We start from the raw sequence: 22270 nt of genomic DNA on the forward strand, positions 1-22270 counted from the left end.
ATCGTGAAGCCTTTATTTTTGATTCCTTTTTATTTGTTAGTAGTTTTTTTTTTTAACTCTATGTACAATAAATATTGATGTATTTATACACTATCAATGATCTTTTTTATCGTTCAAGAATTATGCTAAAAACTAGGCAAATTCCCTTGCCTCTCGCTTTTATAGTCTCGTCTGAAAAAATTAAATTCGTAATATACTATAAATATATTATTTGTTCGCGACCATTCCCCGAAGCGTCGTGGACAAGAGGGAAATTACAATTGAACGTACATGAACGAGCACCATTTTACATTTCCCATATAGAGGTCGAACGAATTAACATCTCGCCTCCTCTTATAATTTGATACAAAAAATAATTTCAGCATAATTTTTGCGACGCTCCGTGGAAGAGCATTTTTACGCATGTATCATTCTTTCCGAAACTAGTATGTGCCCTCTCGTTCAATAATAGAAAATAAAAATATTACATACAGTAGAGAATTAAGAATGAATATACGTGTGTGTGTATGCGCGCACACTTGCGCGTATTTCTTCCTGTAGCTGTGCACGTAATTAAGGAGCATAGGGTTTGAATAAAATGATATTCGTATTGACGTGGGATGAAAATGACGATAACGCTGTTGTTATTGTTGTTATTGTTGTTGATGATAATGATAATGATGATGGTGATGGTGATGGTGATGAAGAAGAAGAAGAAGAAGAAGATGATGATGATGATGATGATGATGATGACGATGACGGCGACGATAATGATGATGATGATGATGATGATGATGATGATGATGATGATGATGATGATGATGATGATGATGATGATGACAATGGCAGAATAGCAATTATAATGATAACAATAATAATAATAATAATAATAATAATAATAATAATAATAATAATAATAATAATAATAATAATAATAATAATAATAATAATGATAATGATGATGATGATGATGATGATGATGATAACGATGACAATTGTGACGAGCATAATCATGACATCATAATCATGACCATAACGATAATGACAAGAATGACGATGACAATGGTAATAACTGTAATAATAGTAATCATAGCAGCAATAGTAATAAGAAATATAACAACGACGAAGACAATTGACGACGGCAAGAATGATATCTTATAAAGAATCATTAATGAGAAACACTATGTTCACATTGACGATAAAGGAAGATTACCGATCAATGGTAATGAACGAGTTGGCGATCGTAATAATTAATTTGCAATAATACAATTATAATTATTATAATAGTAGTACAATTATTTTTATGATACAGTAAAGTACAGCGTGCCTCGAAGAAAAAGTAAATAACAACGTTTAACAATTGATAATATCAAACAGAATATTCTTTGCAAATGTTATGTGTAGTACATATATATACACACATATATGTATATATGTATAATATATATATATACACTATTTATACACAAAACGTAACACCGTTGCAATTTCGGATGGGAATGCCCTACTAAAAATAGGTGTATTCGTTTTGTCGATTGTGGACTGAGCCATAAACAGTATATACATACATGCATGTTTGCCTAAATGATACGCGCGCGCGTGCACACACACATATATATGTATATATGTGTATATATATATGTATATTCACTGATCGACAGATCACATTCAAGGTAGAATAGAATCGCATTTAAATGCACAAGACACGAATCCAAGTTTCGTAGTGTACTATTCCATACTATGATTATAATTCGTACATACACATATGTTCTGCTCTCTTTTCCGCGCGCGCGCATTCGCATATTCACACTCGGTTTTATTCATTTATGCATTTCAAAACAAGTTAAGAATCCGTTTAATACGAGCTCTTTAATCTTTACGATGCAAGCGCTTCCGTTAACTCTTTAATATTTCTGGGTCTTAAATTTACAATCCTTTTTTTTTATAGCGTTTGACGACTGATGGATTTTATATAAGCGCGTGCACCCGACTACGTGTTAACAGTAACAGTAGAAGAAGAAAAATGCTAAAACGTGTATTAAAAAGTGAAATAGTCACAATATAAAAGAAAAATCATACGTTAGTGGTCGTACGTTAAAAAATAATAAAATATTGGTGTGAGAAAGGTAAAAAAAACAATATGCACGTCCAGAGAGTGTCTGTGGAAGCGAATGCAAGGAGATAAAAAGTCTCTCGATAGGTAACATGTTTTTTAAAGTTGTCAGAGTCCGTATAGAAGAGAGCATTAACTTGTCCAAAATGAAGCAATCATTGTTAGTCCATTTTTTGCGGTCTCGTGTTATTGTAATTGAGAGAATGTGCGCTTAGATAAGTGGGGCTAACGTGGCCTCATCGAACTATTCAGAGGCTGCATAAGACCGCCATTTATGTAACCGTGGTACGTCGTATACACCGCCGCTGGATTTTGTTGATGAGGATCCTGAGGATACGGTGCAGGTACATTAACGACTCCGACAGGTAACTGGCTAGCTTGATTCATGAAACCACCGAGTTGAGCCGCTTGATTCATGTAGCCGGTAGCAGGTTGTGCCACTCGATAACCATACTGGGCCATGAGATTCGTGTTTATCGCCACGTTGGGACTGACCCGACTGGCGGCGCTCTGCATTTGAGGACAGGTACTTCCAGGATCGAGAGTCTGACGATATAAGCTTTCGCTTGGATACGGCTGAGTCAGGGACGCCATGTTTGCATTCGCTGATGACCTCGAGGTCGATCTACTGGGTGGTCCAGGAGTAGAAGGCGGAACCGTATTGACGTTATAATAATTTTTCGCGTAACCAAGGGGTACTTGAGGCGGCGTCGGTAATTGCCTCGATGTTTGTGGCGGTGTCATAGTGTGCGGTATAGGAGGTGGTGGCGTTAAATTCATCGCAGGTGGAGGTGTTGGAGGTATCATCTCCAATCCATTCGTTAGTTGTTGTAATTTTGCTAGACTGCACGAATTCGTGGTTTGGTGATTTCCAGAAGCTGACAAAGAGGGTGCCGGTGTGTGCGAATGCGGCGGCATAGCGCTCGTCTGAATGTAAAAATTTGTCGCTGTGGTGCATGGTGTGGGTGCACCAGATCTGCTGCTTCGATGTTGAATCACGTACGTGTTCTGAGTTGGGAAGGTCTGCGAAGCGACAGCCATATAGTTCCCTTGCGAGATAACAGCCATATTGTGCGAATGAGCAGCGTGTGTGTGGGAATGCGGATGAGGAACGGGTGGTACGCTCATCGACGAAGACTGCTGATACTGCGGTGGTACGTGCGTCGTATGCGCTATCGTCGTATGGCTTGTGTGGGAACTCGTATGACTCGTATGAGAGGTCGTGTGTCCTTGAGATGAGGCTTGAGCATGCGACGTAGGAGGCGTGGTTCGATGCGATCTGCTACTTTGCTGTGTCGATCTCGACCTATGGGTCGTTTGCGAACCACTGGCTCTTTTGTTACTATGAGATTGCGTCTGCGATTGCTGCTGTTGTTGCTGTTGATGTGCAGACTGCTGTTGAGACTGTTGTTGAGACTGACCATGCGTCATGCTTTGATTCTGCGTTTGTTGGGCCAGAGACAATTGCATCGGTTGAGGCGTGTGAGACGGTGGCAAAGGTTGCGGCGTATGACTTTGTCGCATTGGCTGAGGACTCTGCGTCGGAATACTTTGTGGCGTATGAGATTGAGGAAGAGGCTGTGGTGTGTGAGATTGAGGTAACGGTTGTGGCGTATGGCTCTGTGGAAGAGGCTGAGGACTTTGCGTTTGTATATTTTGAGGTGTGTGCGACTGAGGTGTACGTGGCTGCTGAAGAGGCTGCGGTGTATGTGGCTGGTGCATCGGATGGATATTAACGTGCGTCGATGGAGCATGCTGGGGCATCGAACAATCGGCGTACTGTACTTGCGGCGAGATATTTACGGCGGCAGACGTAACCGGCGTAGTTATTTGCATGGATACCGAAATTGGAACGGAAACAGACGCTGGCATCGATGGCAATGCACTTGGTGGTCTTTCTACGCTATTCTGTGACGCGAGATCGCTAGCAATCGACGTGGGGGACTCCAGTCCTAACTGGCTGACGTCCAAATCACATTGACCGTAATGTAACGAATGCACCGAATTTGTGGTCGAATCAGGAGTGTAAACTCCCATAGACGGCAAATCTGGTTGCGAAGGGGGTGTTCGTTTCACCGAACCAGGATTGTCCAAATGAGGCGTTGTCTTGCCACTCTCGGGCGAATTTTGTTTTAATTCTTCAGAGTGTGTTTGAAGATGAATAGTGGTTTCTTGCTGCTCGATAACGGCCAAAACTTTCTCTTGCGGCGTGAGCGGCCCTGTTTCAGGCGATGCGATATTCGAAACAGCAGAGGATGATTCCTTTCTTTCCGTGGGCGTTGCGGGAGAAGTTTCTATCTTTGGCCTCGTCAACTCCTCTTTCGAACTCTTTAACATTAATCGATCGGAAATTCCATCACCTTCTCTATAGCTACCTACATCTTGATTAACAGCTTTCAATTTCTCGATTTCTTCTTCCTTAGGCGAAAGAAGGTCAGGTACCAATTTAGACGTTTCCAAACTACAAATTGCTTTCTCAGTCTCCGAAGCTTTGTCGGATTCACCTTTCATAATTTTATTTTCTTCTTCTTTCCTCTCTCCTGTTTCCATTAATGTTTCGCCATCACCTTGGCATTCGTGACCGCCTTCGTCCTCTCCTTCAGCCTCGCCCTTATCCAAATCTTCCTCAGCTTCACATTCCGATCTTTGTGTATCTTCTTGCAGAATACGTAATTTCGATTCCGATATCGGATTTTGCAAAAAAGGAACGGAGGAATCATCTTCGAGTTTCTTTTCTGGTTCATTCTCTTCTGCCTTCTCAGTTCGTTCGTTTGAATCGCTTTTTATATGCGTCACAGGTTTCGATTTCGGTGCAGGTACTTCTTCTTCGCCCTCATCCTCGTCTCCTCCCTCATACTCTCCTGGACTAGCAGATATAGTCGCTTCTGCTTCTGGAAGAACGGTTGATTCACAGATATCGCCAGCGCTACTACCATTGGCATTATCAACGTCTTCCATAGTGCTCTCGTTGCTCTTAGTCGTTTCTATCGCGTTATTAGTTTCTTTCTCAGCAGGTGTTGCCAGTAGTTGCTCCGTAACCGGACACGACTGTTGCTGACTAGTTATAAAAGAGCCAGTCTCTTCAGAGCACGGCAACGGAGACAATGATGGAGGGAGTATCACAGGAGTTTCGGGTCGATCCTTCGTAGGAGTTTCAGGTTTTAATTGTGGCATCTTTAAAGCTTCCTTCTCGGCTTTTGCTCTTCCTCGTCTCGATACTGGCAAGGTTTTAACATCCTTCGCCTCTTCTTTTCCGTTGCATTGGTTCTGCTCCAAATTTTTCTTTTCTTTCCCTTGTTTCGTTTGCAAGTGCTTTGTTTGTCGACTGGTCACTTTTAACAAGATATCATCTACCTTGCACTGCTTCTTCGTAGGTTTCTGCACTACCGACGACGGAGACGATTCTGTCGCTTTAGAAGATGATTTCTCCACTTCGTTTATATTATCTTTATCCTTATCTTTCAAATAATTGTCCCTTTCTTTCGGCTTATCACGTTCTTTCGGTTTCTCTTTGTCTCTTTCTCGTTCCTTATCTTTCTCTTTCTCGCGTAGAGATTCCCGAGTTCTTTTTCTGGAACTAACCTCAGACCTTTCCTCCTTTTCTTCTGCTTCAGTCTTTTCGGAATGTTTTCGTTTTCGCAGAGGAGTCGTCGATGACGACGACGTTGTCGTCGTAATCGCTACCGAGACACCAGTTACAGATGTTTTCGGTGTTCTAATTCTTCGTCTAGACATTGTCGTTGTGGTGGTTGTTACCGTAGTAGTTGACGTCGTCGTCGTCGTCGTCGTTGACGTAGATGAAGTCGTTGGATTTGTAGAATTCGCGTTTTTTGAAGCAGTCACCGCACGAGAATTCCTCGACGTTGTCGTGACGCTCTTCGGTTCTACTTCCATCGATTCTTTAGCATTTTCTGCCGACGCAGCAACTACGTTTCGACTCCTTTTCTCTAACTCCTTTGTTTCTTTTGTGTCCTTCGCTTCATTTGTCTCCTTTGCTTCCTTCTCTTTTATTGCTTTTGTCTCCCTCAACTCTTTCGTGTCTTTGGAAATAGAATCCTTCTGTAAGGATGACTTTTGGGCAGCCTTCTGTTTGAACGGTAAAGATCTTCTTTGTCCCAACCTTCTACCCCTTGGTTTCTTTTTGATCTTAACCTTTTGAATTTTTTCAACAATCGCCGGTACGTGTTTCGGTTCCACTACGGGAGATGATTCGGAGCTAGTGTCGCCACTTTCTTCCGGACTTTGATATGGATTAGGAATCTGCGTGAGCAATGGTATCCATCTGAGACAATCAGGATCTAATTTGATACGAGAACTTTTTCGTATCTTTACCATATGAGCATCCACTTTAGCCCAATCAACTACCACGGCCACTTTAGAATTCCCTTCACCGGGTAAATGAACCGATCTAATAAATCCCAGCAGTTGCATAGCAGTTGCGATATCATGAGCTGACACACCAGTTTCTTTCGTTATATCTCCCAACTTGATATCCGTAGAATCTCTATGAGCGTCAAGATATTCGAGTACAACACTTTTCCAGAACGAGTGGTACGACACCCGGCCGAGATCAGAAAGAGGTTTCTCTGGTGTACCGGGAATGCCCTCCACTTTGGAGAGAAGATAACTAAATTCGATCAAGAACCTACCAAATCCTTGTCTTTGATATTGCGGCAAAGTCATGATACACGATACATTATATCTCTGCGCGGGACAATGTTTCTCTTTGCTGAAATAACCAATCAAATGACAACCATACTTGTCGTTTTTCGTTACCGCATAAAATAAAAATGGTTCTACGTCGTAGTAGAGCGTTTTATGGTCCAAAAACAATTTCGCTAGCAGACACAAATTTTGACAGTATATCTTGTTCACGTTACCATCGATCTGAAACATAAGAATCAAAATTCTCATTGTCTAATTTATGAGTAGATTGCGGATATTTAAGTAATTTTATATTTTTATGAACATAATTAAATGAGTAATTAATTAATGAAATCAAAATAAAAATTTCTTTCGTCTACTAAGTATTATAATAATTACTCTACATTTTCACATATTGTATGTATTCGATAGATTTTCGCAAACTTAAATTTCCCAAAAATACATGAACATCTGAAGTCTATGAGATATATCACATAGAGTATTATTTGTGTATTAATCCTTTCACAGAGGCAAATCATTCCGTAATTTCTCGGAACTTTATTTTATTGCGCTGTCAAAGGCTTAAAGACAAAAGAAAAAGTTTTGTACTCGAAAAACCGTACCTCGAAGACAGACAAGCCGTTACACCTATAGATCTCGGTAGCCGGAGGGTGCCTCCATTGACATTTGTCCATGTGTCTATCAAGTACAGCCCGACTTTTCGTATACTTTAAACAAAATTCACAAAAGAATAATTTTGGTAGTCTTGCGTATTCCTGGGGAAACGGACTGGAATACCACGTTTCTACTTCGTATCGACCAAAAACTATGGCCGCCGGATTCCTAATACCACTTCCTGTACTTGTACTTGCTGAATTATTCACAGTCGCGGCTTCCTCGCCGTCACCATTCACGGCGGTTAAACGAGCCGCTCTGTCCCGTGCTTCCTTAAATAGGTCAACATCCTTTTGCGTGACACCAGGTGGCAAGGTCTGAGGTAGAACAGGTTCCTCTGTAAACAAATATAACAAATTGGTTTTCTTTATGTTCTTATGTGCTTATTCGCTACTTTTATTTTTTTCTGTTTTGCAGTGAACAGGACAAGGAAAAGAAATTCCTTTATAATCCGCTGTAACAATTAATCCATTGAATTTGAATCCATGTCGATTTGTCCGATTTCTCTTACTTGTTTACCACAAAAGAAACACTAATCCTGAAGGATAACTTGCAATGCAGACAAATCTTTCGTTGTACCACAAACGACATATACTAGGGCTTTGATACGGTACCAACAGTGAAAAACTTTTTGAAAAAAGGCAAATAGACAAACAAAAAAAATCCACGGGAATGTTATGATAATTTATTGATATGGAAGTGTACGCTATTAAAGAATGCATTTGAAATGAAAATATAATTCTATTCGATGCGTGAAAAAAGAAAAGAAGAGGAACAAAAAGAATCTGTCCACTAGAGAAGCGGATATTGTAGTCGCAAAGCATAAATATTAACTTGTGCATTGACAATCTTCGATAATATCGAGTGCGACAACAATAATTAGCTGTTAATATTGTGAGTAGTATCCAAAGCAAAGCTATGGGGTAGGTGGTTTTCGTGGGATGTGTTGGCAGAGTATCAAGTTGGCTCTTCAATGGCAAAAGCGGATTTGTTTTCCTCTCGTTCCTTTCTTTCCGTTTCTCTTTTTACTTCTCGTTTTAGCTTTTCTGTCTTTCCTTTCTTTTGCTTTTTTTACTTTACTCGTAAAACGTATACATTTTTTATATTTCTCTTTACGGTGGAAGACGGCGAGTTACGACAATAGAGCCTGCTAAATGTCAGCAGCAGCAGGTAGACTCCGATATTATTAATACCAGGCAACTGTTTGAGATATGCCACCTAGCGTCGTATTTCTTCGTCCTGTAAAACTGTAAACTGATCGGTATTGGTCACTTTATCTTTTCTTCCCTAATACTTTCTCCTTTTCCTTTTTCTTTTGTCAATCTTTGATCGTATATAGAATCCCGATATAAAATCCCGAAGGATTAGAAAAACTTTTCTGATATCCGTTGAAGCTTCGTACTTATTTCATATTTGAAGTAATCACAGGTCAACTATTCTAAATTCCTCAATAGAATAATTCAATATTTCAATACTTGTCCTTTGTAAAACAACAATGGCAATTTAATAGAAAAACGGCGACGAATAAGAAACGTTTATACTCTATTTTATATATCTGGCTAAATCTTTGTACAAGTATCGTCGACTGTACAACTGTAAAGAATTAATCAAGTTAGAAGTAGTGAGAAGTTAAACGAAAAAAAATTGTGCAGCAGCGAAATTATCACGTGAACAGTCCCATAGTCGAGTGCGTTTATTTACGAACTACGTGCATTAATTATGTATTCGATAACTATATGGTATATGAAAAAAAAAAAGAGAGTGTATGCCAGAGCCAAATAACGTTATTAGTAACATGCAATAACCATGTAAGAGTCTTCCGTAGTGCAAAACGAATGGAAATATCATCCATATAGCTTACAAATTTGATCTGAAAATTATGAAAGAGAAATGAATGCATTCGTTCGCATTCTATATGACAGATGTTTCTGCAAGTAGAAAACTCAGATTTCCATAAGTTTCACACCACATAATAAGCAATAAACACGTCCTATCAAGGAACCTGATTGTTCTTATTACATACAGATAAATATTTAATTCTCGATCATACGATACATTTTACGATATAATTATCGATGAAATTTCATGAATTCAACGACGAAAAACAAGTTGTTGGCCGTTAGTGGAGAACAATCATGTTATCTTGAAACAGATTACGTCAGACGTACATGAACACATACATCATACCACACCACACCGCCAACACATCCACGTGGTGGTGAGCGAGGATTAGATTAGAGGGAATTCTTCTTTGCGACTTGGGTGCATCATCGAGGTTAGGACTCGTGAACGGGTGGGGTAGATTCTTACCCTTCCTGGTGGAGCAGGGTGTCGCGCGGGGTGTCGTGGTGGTGTTGGTGGTGGTGGCGCTAGTACAGGCTCGTGGATTGGACTTTAGGCTGGGATTTGATTTCACGGAATCAGAACTCAGGCCGGACTTCGAAACAGCGGGCACAGGGTGGCGTGATTGGCTCCCTTCCACGAGTGTGTTTTTCTTTCGCGAGGACTGATCGGGTCTAAGAATCGATGTCGGCATTGACGTCGACGACGATGACGACAGCGACGACACCGGTAACGAAGACGGTGATGATGATGATGATGGCAACGGTAACGGTAACGATAAGGGTGACGATAACGGTAACGGTAACGGAAACGACGACGACGCCGCCGTCGTCGATGATGATGATGAGGACGACGACGACGACGACGACGACGACGACGACGACGATGACGACGACGACGACGATGACGACGACGACGACGACGACGAAGATGACGATGACGACGACGACGACGACGATGACGACGACGATAACGATGATAATAACGGCAATGGCAACGACGGTGACGACGCGCCCGCTGCACACTTCACTAACGGCGCATCATCTTTCATCAGTTTTCTCCTTTCGTGCTCGTGTCTTTTACTATTAACCGCAGTTTTAACTAAATTTGACGGTGTCATTTTTGGTAGTTTTTCATTAAGGGAACTAAATAACGTTTCGTCGGAAGGTGTAAAAATTCCAGGGCGAGGTACTTTCGCTACATCGTAGTCTGCCTCCATTTTCTTTTTTTCTTTCGATTTGCCTAGACCGGACGACGCGTTTTCACGTTTATTACTCTGCATCCCTTTCACAACTTTGCTCGCTCTGTTATCACTGTCGTCTACGTTAGGCCGCTTTCTTCTATCTGGCGCGTAATTAGGCGTCAACGCGCTAGATCTTACTCTGCTGCTAGTAGGTACTGAAAAAAAGTGACTCAATCCATCGAAAAGGCCTTTCAATTGACCACTACCAGGTTTAACCTTACTGGTATTATCCGTATTGGCAAAGCTGCTCGCTATACCAGCACCGTTCCGATCGTTCTTTTGTTTCTTCTTCCCGTCGAACGTATTAACGGCTGGTTGTATATGTAAACCGAATGTCGGTGTGCTGCTTACATTGAGCTTAGGTAACGGCGCACCAAAGGTATTAGTAATGTTACTAAAAAAAGGCGATTCCATATTGAGTTTAGCCGCGGCCGCAGCGAAACCCCAAGGCTTGTCCTCGTTTAGATCACAAGAGAACGGACCTCTTGGTTTAGGAGAGTTACCGGCACCGCTACCGGTAACACCACCACCACCACCACTATCGCCAGTGCCGACGACGACAGCACGACGATTTTCGTGACCATCGTCGCCGTCGTCATCCTCCTCCTCTTCGTCATCGTCGTCGTCGTCCTCATCCGAAGTGGACGTATTGCTAGACGCGCTAGAGCTATTACCATCTACCTCTTCCTCTTCTTCTCCCCCCTGCCCATTCCCTTTCGCTCTCTGCTCCTCTTCCGCGTCGTCTTCGTCATCATCATCAGTCGAATCACTGGAGTCGTCAGAAGAATCGCTATCGCTCGCGCCGCTGCTGCTGCTACTGCTAGACATTGGCGGTACTACCTTTTTACCGGGCATGGTTTGTTGTTTCTGGTTCGCGTTACCCCGAGTTAACCTAGGACTAACGTCCTGCGAACATTTCGATTTCTCACCGCCCCCCACCCGCTTCAACTTATTATGGTCCGCATTAAACGCACTCAGCCTAAAAAACTTCTGCTTCTCTTTGGAAATCCGATCGTTTTTCTCTTCTAGTAGCCTACCCTGGCCTGCGAGTGGGGTGGGGGGTTGTGGTAAGGGAGAGGAAATCAAAGGTGGTTGACGAGGGGAGACAACACCCGCATTACCGTCCGAGCTGCTGTCCACCTGTGCCACTCCTGCGCCGCTTTTCTTCACCGGAGTCGAAATCGCCAAACTCTTTCTGGATACTGCCGATCTGAAACAGATATTATCTGGTCAAATCGTGCGCATTGATAACTCGTCATCCCTTTCCCTCAGTCTTAACTTTTTATTCTAATTTTGAACCCTGATCTTATGTCAGGGTTCTATACTGTTCGTGGTAAACAGGAGATTAAGAACCGCTAGCTTAGTTCATATTTTCCTTCAATGTGTTGTATATTATCTATTAAAATTGTATCGCACATATCAAACTTACTCGACAAATCATCACAAATGAGAACTAACATTAATCCTAAAGTTGGTTTACATCAAATTTTCGCTTACTTTCTACTTTCACGTAACTTGCTAGGTCTCTTCCTCGCGCTAGTCGGCGTGCCTTCGAGAGAACTAGCTGCATCCTGTGTTTTGTTCCTTTTACTATCGTCCTTCGATATTGGTGTATGTGCTGTTTGACAATGTCGACACCTCCATGGTGTTTTGTTCTTTTTATCAAGTGCTGGATCCAAACAGGCAGGATGATAACACTTAACACAACCAGCGCATTTTACTAGGTAATTCTGCGATTCCCTTTCCAACTGGCACCCAGCACACGTTGGAGAACAGTCGTCACAAGACCACGTTATACCCCTATCAACAAGGATTGAGAGTTCTGGTGGTGCGCAAGAATTATGCAAAGCTGCACCACACACGCTACACCTGCTCAATTTCTCAGTAATATTCCGTTTTGTGTTGTTGTTGTTCCCAGCTATTGTCGCACCAAGGCATTCTTTGCAAATTGGTAGTGGAGCTGGCAGCTGTGACAAAATCAAATAATATATGAATATACGCACTTTATGATTATGTTATGAAGGGAATATTATAAACAGGATGATTTTAATACAACATAAATGGAAGTTATTAGGTTTAGCTAGATGCTGAGAAGTTGACGGAGTTTCGTGAAAGTCAAAGATATAATTATCGAGATACACATTTTAATATATTCAATATTTTAATATTACGACGAGTAATATTTTATATACGAATGATAATAGTAATAACTGAGTTATTCACTCGTAATCAAATAATTAACGCCAAAGTAACCAACCCTTGTGTAATTCATACTTAAATATACAGTATATAAATGATTATAATTAAAGGAATGAAAATAAGAAAGTATATAAAAGTATATAAAAAAATAAAAAAGTGTACATGTATCATGTTTCGATTTCGATAAAAGTATAATATATTAATTTTACAAAGATTTCCTGTATATTCTTAGCAATCAGAAAAGAAAGGAAACCTAAAATTTGCCATTTCATTGTATTTAGTATCTTTCATTTCTAACTAGTTGACATTTTTGTTTGGTTCGAAGCAGTAGAGTACACAAAGAATACCTTCAACATACAGGACACGCGTGATCAGGATCCGTGTCTCGAAACAACGACCTGTTGCGCGACCAGAGAACTAGCTATAACTAATAGTTATGGGATTGAACGATCCATTGCTAAAGCTTGCACTTCTTGGCTTCTTGACGTATCCTCCGTCGATGCATCGACAGATTCTTATACCCACGAAAACTACAAGTAATAGCCATACATACATACATATATACGACGAATATTTCTCGAATACCTTTTACCTTTACAAATTTTCCGAAATTAATCCTGCTATATTTCTGGAATTTTTTATGTTTAAATCTTATTCTCGTTGCAATTGAAAAGAAAATTAATATAACTTTTAACAAATCATTGGATACATTTTATTTGGAATGAAAATAATGAATTAAAAAATCAAATAATTACTTCCAATAAAATAACAAATAAATTTATTTTAAAATAAAATTGTTTTCCAAAAGAATACCAAAATTTTGTTTGAGAAATAGATAATTTCCAAATAATTTATTGACCGAAAATATTTGATTACTTCGAATAATAATAGGAGATAAAGCATAACAAATAATTTTTATGCAGATAAGGAATCGACCTACTGACCTGAAATATTCATCTTAAAAGCAGCTAGACATCGAAACATTTATCAGATCAGGTAACGCGAAACTTAAAAAGTACGAAAGCCAAACATTTTTGTATTTCAAAAGTTTCATTCGATAAGTATCCAAACACTTTCATGAGCCACTGTATCTAGAACTAATGATTCTCCCCTTTCTACTCTTGTTCTGAAACGCGCGCGCACCCGTGTCTGTGTATCAGGCACATTAGGGAGTCTTAAGAAGTTCTGTTTCCGAACATAAATTACTGAGCATACCGGCCAACTTACTGAACAGTCCGATATGAAATACTAGTACAAAAGCTCATAGGAACTAATTAGGTATTACCATTCCATTATCGATCAATAAATAAACATCGAGTTATAAAAGTTAAAAAGGATCATCTATGTGAAGTTGAAGAATTTATAAAAGAAATTTTATATTTGAATTTACCAATAAGTTATATTATATTGATATTTCTTTCTCAATTTTATTTCTCTCGTAGCAATAGCATGTAATACACGAGGACTAAAGGTGTATGAAGGGTTTCAACAGTGAACAGCATTGGACTGAATAACTAAATAGTGACACTTGGCAGCGAAACCAAGAACCACTTGAGAATTCGAGAAGGAAGAACAAGGAATAAAAGGGCAGTGAGCAACCAACGGGGAGGAAGGGATTGTCAGGATCGCGCCGGCGTGATCGTTGGATAACTTTCCGTGCTCTCTGCGGCCTGACACGCATAAAACGCGGTCGGTAGGAGAACAGGGAGGAGAAATGAATGCAATAGAGGAGGGGAAAGAGAGGGGTGAATGAGAAAGAGAGAGAGAAAGAGAGAGACGTGTGCATGGAGGATCAATAAGAGAGGCGATATACACAAACGAGTCACCGGAAGTTGACCGCGATAGCATATCGTCCTGAGTCTCGCCCCTCTGTTCAAGTTCCCCTCTAGCGTGAGGCCGCGACTAACCATCTTGAGGCGTGGGCACACGCCGTGACTCCCCAGCTACGAACACGAGGGACCGTAACGAGAGCGTAATATTTCCCTTGTTGACTCCTGAACTGAGTGAGCCACGAACCGTATGCGATCATGCATAACATACTCTTCTTGATGTATTGTCATACAAAACGTCCCAGTATTTTCCCATTATATTCCTGTATCTTCTACATGCTTTATTATTTAGGATATTATTTCTAATACATGACGTATTTCTTGAAAATGATGCTCTTAGCGTATTCTCTTTCTTAAAAAAGCTCTATTCAACCTAAATTTTTATTGTGTATCGACTAACAAGTATTGTGAAACAAATGAAGCGATATGTTACGAAGTTGTTGATACTTTTCCAAGGAATTGCGGCGGGAAAATTCAAATTCAATATTCGCTCAACTTGGATTTTTTGAAGATGGCTACGACAGAGAATCGCAACTTTCCAACTACATCAACGAAATCTAATCTAACATTTAATACGAATTAATGGATGATGGGTACATTGACAGATTTCTAGATTGTTCTTTATGCGGTTTTACGATTGTATGTACTATAAAATTAAATTAAAGCGTCATTTCATAGATGAGTATAGGAACCCTACATGTGCGGATCAGTTTAATCGTAGAAAATGCTTTGCATTAGCTACAAATATGTCACGTGTTGAAGAGAACGTAATAATTTTTTGTATGGTAACTATATTCAATTCGGAACAAGGAGAGAAAGAAGGAATTAATCGCTTCTTTTATATTTACAAAAACAGTAATTCCAAATTATTTCTAACTAAAAACGGAAATAACAAAATATAATTCTACAAAGCATATAGTATTCCAAAAATATAATTCAACCGGGAATGGAATTTTATTTGCTTTATTTTACTTTTTACACTAAAACAATGCATGACGCATGTCTCGCTATATAGTAGGAATATTAACGATAGGTTTACGTTGACACTACGGCTGCCAGTTCACATATGATTGCATGTTGTGAATTATATTATCCACTGCATGGAAGTGAATAGCAAGCGAATACCCACGTTTAACACGGCTCTATGAAACTACACTTTCTGAACAGACTTCTGAACACAAGCAAAGACAAGCTGATGGAAAAGTCTAATCAACTTTCGTGAACATTGTTTGAACTCGACACTGGTAATAAAATATTTCTACCAGAATACGATAATAACGTAAATGAACGGATGTACGGAAGAGCGCGCAAGTTGAACGAATTCAGTTACAAATGCGGTAGGTATAAATCAGTATGTTGCATACGCGTATAATACTTTATGTACTCTAAAACCTCCATCAGATTAATTCAAGTAACTTGAAACTTCTTTATTTACTCGGTTTGAAATATCCTTAATTTTGTCAAATCTTTATTTTCACACTTAATTAATTAAATTAATAAATTAAAGGCGCATTTATGCACTTCTGGGAAATGTAAATATGCAAAAATGTTCCGAATGCATATAACATACAAAAATATATAAAATATTTAACAAAATATAAAAGTAGTACATAAAATATCTAAACAAAATATCTAAATTATTTAATATTTAGTAAGTGAAGCAAATTTGTCTAACTCCCACTTTTGGTTGTGTTCATAAAGGTATGAATTTTCATAAAAGTCTGTATTTACTTAATCATGTCTTGGCTAGATAAAAAATATACTTTAAGTTTGAAGCTGAGATATTTCCAACTATTTCTTGATTGCAACAAAACAATTGTAGCACTGTCAGCACTTTTTATCTTTAGGATATTTGAAAGGTTTGGTATTCTGTACATTTCTATACTTTTAGCTTTCCCATAAATGCATAAACATACGTACTCTAATAACGAGTAATGAAAAAAATGACTCACCTTAGCTACAGGGGTCTCCGGTTGGGTAATATGAGAAGTATCCGCATGTTTCTTGAGATAAGGTGGTCTGTCCGGTTGTCGGAAGAGCCTACCATCCTGGATCACAAGCCCTCGATCGACTGCCCTTTTAGCAGATAGTCTAAGAGCTGTTCTCAAGTCGCCCTCAGCTTCTTCTTCGACCGTATGACTCTGTCTGATATATCTCTCGATATTCTTCAGGCTTGAGCCCTCCCTTTCGCCCAATTCTCTAACAGCCTTACCCAGTACCTTGCTCAAATCGGAAGCTTTGCCAACTTTGAGCGGTTTCGACTGTAAGCCACCAGGATCTTTGTACGAGGATTGTCCTTTATTAAAGATCTTGAGCACATCGCCGCGCTTCACAGCAACTTCCAGATGTTCAGCAATTTCCTCCTCGTGATAATTATGGTGTTGACGAATAGCATGACATATCCGCTCGACACTCGGCCTCTGTTTCTGGCTGCGGATTTTTCGGATCGCGTCCAGGAACCAGGCCGACCATGTGTCAGCGGACTCGGGCTCGTCCATTTCTCGTCTCCGTCGGCCGTCTGCCGACGAAAACGGCGGCGGCGACACCGGCGGCGACGATCACGTACCAGGCCAGGTTATATACACCCAATTAACAATGCTCGACCGCCTCCGGGTCGGTTTTTACAACCAGTCCTTACGACTCACTCACATTCTGCGCCTCACTCTGCCTCGCACAAGTTTTCTACAGGCTATTGCGGCTTCACATTTCCATCCGTCAAGATCACACGCTCCTTATGCTGGTCCTAAAACCCACAATATGCCAATCAATCAATAAGCCTTTCTCGTTTTCCTCTCTTTTTTGTTTCCTCGGTTTAACTTGCTACTGTGATACTACATTACTGATATTAATTTTGGTTAAACTTCGTTTTAGCACTAATCTGGTTGAAGTCTCTAATCTGTTTTAAGTTTAGGAAATCATAATTATATTGACTTCGTTCACAGACAGCCTATTCTAGTTTTTGGTTGTGTGATTTTCTAAAACTTAATACTGGCATTTTTAAATTTTACTACTTTAATTCTATCGAAAGATACGGAAATACATAATTGGGCTACTCTAAAACGAAGTTTAGGCATAATTTTAATAGTTAGGGCTATCTTGTTATGAATTTAAAATAGGTTACAGCAGATGTTTCTTGTTTAGAATCTTGCTAATTTGAAATAAATTACATTCACTATTTGCACATATAGTAATAGTAAAATTACTATCAAGTACACTAAGTAGATCGGTAATGATAGCAAATTTACTACCTATTAGTATCATTCAAGTGTGTGTATATTAAGTAAACAAACAGTAACAACAAATTCACTATCTATTACTCACTTACTGTGTATTACTATTTTTTATAATTTTGATTACTATCGAAATTTTAGATATTATTAAATAATTATTGATAATCTTACTACTATAGTAATACATATATAGCAATGCGGATTTCTATGCATGTATGAAAAATTTAAAGATACAAAAGTACATAAAGTATCCAAAGTATAATACTCGTTACAATATTTAATAGACAAAACAAATGTTCGCCTAGGTCCTACTCTTTTATTCGCTTAAAAATACGAATGTATATAAATACCCATAATTAATGAATATTTTACATATTATGTACATTTTTCGCGCCTTTAAATTTCCCACAAATGCATAAATATTCGGAATATAATCATAACGCATGACGTGTTTTCTGCACCATATTAATCAGGTACATTGTGACATTCGGTTATATACTATTATAATATGTATGTGTATCAACTAGCTAGAATTTGAATCGTTGCAAGCTGTCCGAACGAACACATCTTTCCCGCTCGTTTTTCGTTTTCACTCACTAAATTCATGAGAATTCTTTGAGCTTTATACAACAAAACACATATAAACCATATGTACTCTTTTACAGAACTAATCATCTCGAAATAAAACAACAGTTAAAAAGAAATAAGCTACATTTTTTCTGCTACATTCTAAACCCGATATACCGAATCTATCGTATCATCATTTAAAAGTCGTTTAGAATCATTCAAAACTATTCGAAACTGTTCAATTTTTCATCTCGTTACGAACGATTGACCGATTTTCTTCTAAGCGGCAAACTTTCTCCTCGACGTAAGCAAACTCAACACAAGGTGTACGTATATGTACACGTGGAAGGGAGAGAAATATTTTAAATGACTGTAGGTCGTACTGATATTGCGTAATTTTGAACAACTTGTAGATACACGTGATTTATTAAGTCAATTATGCATACATGGATATACATTGGCTCATGAAACTATTTAGGAAATAACCACAGAAAACTATCATGGATATACATATATATCGTATTTAGCAAATAAAACATTTTGAAATTGTATTAACACTGCAATGAAACTACACTGGTCATGATCATATTAGTTATAGTTAAAATCAATCTGAAAATGTATATAGAAGTTACAAAATATTCTCGGGTAACATCTATTCAGTAAACATAACATGGACATATAATAATACTTGGGAAACTAAAACAAATAATAACTAATAAAAATGACGCCACTGTATTGAGTTGACAACTAAGTGATTGCGTATTTTGTCAATATCACCTAATAACAAAATCCGCAATCACTTAGTTGTCAACCCAATATATTGAAGCTTATTAATATAACGAATTAAATGCTTAAATACTTTTCTTACTCTTCGAAATACATATATATATATATTTGCACTAAATAATCTTGTAGCTGTTATGTACATTTTCAGATTTGTTTGAAGTTTTAATAATATAATCATGACCATCCATTCTCTCATAAAAATGCCAATGAAATTTCAAATATTTTACATTTCATACAACACATATAATAAATTCATCAAAAAGTTCTAGAAGTGTTCACAGACTTTTGTAAACTATTGTATGTAAATTCAGATTTCCCAGGGCTGATCTAGAAAGAAACTATCGAAGTATTAAACTCTTTCAACCGATAAAAATTGATACTCAACATTGATACTCTTCCAAAGAAAAGGGAAATATTCTAAGGGCAAACTTAATATTCTAATTCGAAGAGTTCTGATAATAATAATTCTGATCAAGCGTACTACACGTGAAAAATATACAGAAAAGAGAATTTTCAAACGTTTAATAATAGTTAAGTGATATAAAACAATTTGAAAGGGTGATGAAATATGACGATATATTTGCTAAAATTTCGTAGGATTCGTTTACCGATTTCATTCTAATTTCTCGACTATTAGTCTTTTTTCATGATTATTATTCGTTAATTAGGCAAACAATGGCCGTCAACGGCGAAAGGTATTCGTGTCGACCAATAAATTAAATAAACCTAACATTCTTTGTCCGTGAATCACTGAGAAACGCAATCCTATTATATGACTAATCTTTGTTTGACGTACGTGTCACTGAATGAAGCTTCGCGAAATATGTAATTGTCTCGCACACGTTGAAACTAAAACTAGTTGGAAACGAGTGTGAATGACAAAACAGTGATCGGCAGAAAGCTTAGCCTTTTCAAGGGCTTAAATTTTAAATATTAGCCTTGACTCGATTTCATTAATTCGACAGTCATCGGTATGTTTGCAATAATTACGAAGAACAGGAGTGTATAAGAAAACGAACATATGGAGGGAGAGAAGAAAGGAGGGAGTGAAGAGAGAGAATGGCAAGCGAATGAACGCACTATACATTCAGAATTTTCCGTCGAAAATCAACCAATGTATATGTATTATACGCATAAATCTCTTTTCGGGAACACTCCAATGTTCTATACTTGCTCGTTTCTACAGGTGTATGTAGTTGTTTCTGACTCGTTCTATTATTGCCAAAACGAAATATCGAGTAAACGAATACGTTTGTTAGCTAATTTATTTATCGTTCGTCCGTTTAAGCACACGACAGTAACGAGGAAGAAGGGAGGCCAGTAGTCAAGCCGGCTGACTGTGTTTGTTGGGGCCTTTCTCACCCGACGGAGAGGTAAAAGAGAGGATGGCAACAGAGAGAGCAGCTGCCACTGAGAAAACGGACGGTTACCGAATGATTTCAACTACTGCCGGCTTGGCGTTTCTTACTCCTCGTTACCCGCTTTTACAGATGATTCTCCTTTCTACAAAGACGCTTCCATTTAAGTATTTGTTTCAACAAAAAATACTCACACATACCGTGAGCAGATCTTTGCTCAATGCCACACGCTTGAAAAATAAAATAAGAATAAAAAGTGTGGTTCGATTCAAACGAGTTTTCAATTACGAAAAAGAATAGTGAAGAGAATGGAGAGAAAATGATTCGGACCGAAAGATATATTTGCTAATAATCACCAACTGGTTACCGTCGGTAGCCATTTTAATCTCAATGATAGCCAATTTATAATTTCAACTCGGAAACTTCCACGCCAACCGGGAAACTCGTCTCGTGTTTCTCAAGCAGGAATAACCGTTACGATTCGTTCAAGTCACATCCCTCGTAAGAAAGACACTGTGTATGGCTAGCGAATATAATCGCGACGGCCGTCGCCCACGAAACCACCGCTAAACGCTACCAACTATCGCCTGTTAACTACTCTAGATGATACTACGACACCGAGTTTTTCATCATTTTGAGTGAAATACTTGGTGCGCGATAGGCGGATGAAAAATGTGAAACGATTGAATTACGTGTCCAAGTAGACAGCGAGGACACAAGTTTCTCGAAACCCGACGGGCAGCCATCTTGGGTAGGCACGGCCAACTCTCGACTGTTTCGCACAATTTTTCGCGCCTAAGAACGATGTTTCAACCATAACGTCGAACTGTATAGCTTTCTGAATAAACGTCTGGCAAATGGATGGCATTTGATTATCCGCTTGTTCGAGCATAGTAAGAAAAAATGTTAAGAAGAAGCGAGGAGAAACACTGCGTATAGAAGATTATCTCCCTCTCTCTTTTGCACTCTATTACACACTCACTCTCTCTCCCTCTCACTCTTTCACAAGCTGGCAGCCCGACCCGCTGGCCCGTATGCGTCTGGTGATGATTCGCGTGGTTCTCTTGCAAGATTTAACGAGAGACTAATTGTTTTTACCTGATCAAGGTAATCCCATGTATAAATCCAGCGTGAAATGCACAAGAATCACTAGATACCGTAACACAGGATATTTAATCACGATCACCAATTATCTCGCGACAACGGCGTCACATTTCACACAAATCAACAAAGGTTACCCACTTGACAAAGATGGCGGTCGCGGGGGTTACATACTGCGCGCACGCGGTGGGGAGCGCACTGCGCACACCGCGCTCACTGTTACGGCGGAATCACGAAACAGTTGTAGCGGCACACGTTTTCCTCGACCAATCAAACCGTCCACTTTGACTCGACACTCTCATTACCGGTCACACGTGCGTCGCTTTTCGTCCGTTTTCTACCGCGCGCGCACACATGCGCATCACTTTTGTATATCTACATCGTACCCCATGGGATCTACATCTCGAATAAAAGCTTTTCAAGCGCGGGAGTACAAGGTGTATAAAGTATGATGAATAAAAATGACGGAATATTCAAAATAGCCCAATATCTACACCTAATAGATATTTATACATCTGTATGATATCATCCTATCTCTTTCTCCCTACTACTATTCCATATCCTACCTTCACTATGGCCGTCGCTTGCTTTGCGCTCACTTTAACCATTCCCAATCAGTTCCTCAACACCACACGCGCGCGTCTGCTACATGACGCTGTACAGAAGCTTTGTCAACGAGCTTCCAGGATCGTACCTGCTCCCTT

At 39.2% G+C, this 22270-nt stretch overlaps 1 protein-coding gene and 1 long non-coding RNA gene across 5 annotated transcripts; one reads left to right on the forward strand and one right to left on the reverse strand.

Moving 5' to 3' along the window:
• Nucleotides 1-11: 11 nt before the first annotated feature.
• Nucleotides 12-22257, reverse strand: LOC100648535 (histone acetyltransferase KAT6B). 4 transcript variants are annotated; one of them, XM_048412163.1, is made up of 6 exons: nt 22133-22257; nt 16477-17267; nt 11994-12463; nt 9722-11706; nt 7360-7748; nt 12-6979 (listed from the first exon to the last, which is right to left on the reverse strand). In XM_048412163.1, exons 2-6 carry the CDS (start codon nt 17020-17022, stop codon nt 2318-2320), a joined length of 8052 nt encoding a protein of 2683 aa, XP_048268120.1. In that variant the 5' UTR covers nt 17023-17267; nt 22133-22257; the 3' UTR covers nt 12-2317. The 4 variants fall into 4 exon arrangements, with proteins under 4 accessions (XP_048268120.1, XP_048268119.1, XP_048268122.1 ...); XM_048412162.1 differs by lacking the exon at nt 22133-22257 and adding an exon at nt 21564-21724; XM_048412165.1 differs by lacking the exon at nt 22133-22257 and adding an exon at nt 21564-21723 and having other exon boundaries at nt 11618-11706.
• Nucleotides 19909-21325, forward strand: LOC125386340. The gene is made up of 2 exons (XR_007226393.1): nt 19909-20295; nt 20396-21325. It is a non-coding gene; the product is annotated as an uncharacterized LOC125386340 (long non-coding RNA).
• Nucleotides 22258-22270: the final 13 nt, after the last annotated feature.

The sequence above is a fragment of the Bombus terrestris genome, chromosome 14 (assembly GCF_910591885.1).
Source record: "Bombus terrestris chromosome 14, iyBomTerr1.2, whole genome shotgun sequence".
NCBI lineage: Eukaryota > Metazoa > Arthropoda > Insecta > Hymenoptera > Apidae > Bombus > Bombus terrestris.

Coding starts and splice junctions, on each gene's coding strand:
- LOC100648535 (XM_048412163.1), bottom strand. CDS start 17,022: ATGGACGAGCCCGAGTCCGCTGACACATGGTCGGCCTGGTTCCTGGAC. Junction 11,707..11,993: donor AAGTTACGTGAAAGTAGAAA/GTAAGCGAAAAT, acceptor TATCTGTTTCAG/ATCGGCAGTATCCAGAAAGA. Junction 7,749..9,721: donor ACCCTGCTCCACCAGGAAGG/GTAAGAATCTAC, acceptor ATTTGTTTACAG/AGGAACCTGTTCTACCTCAG.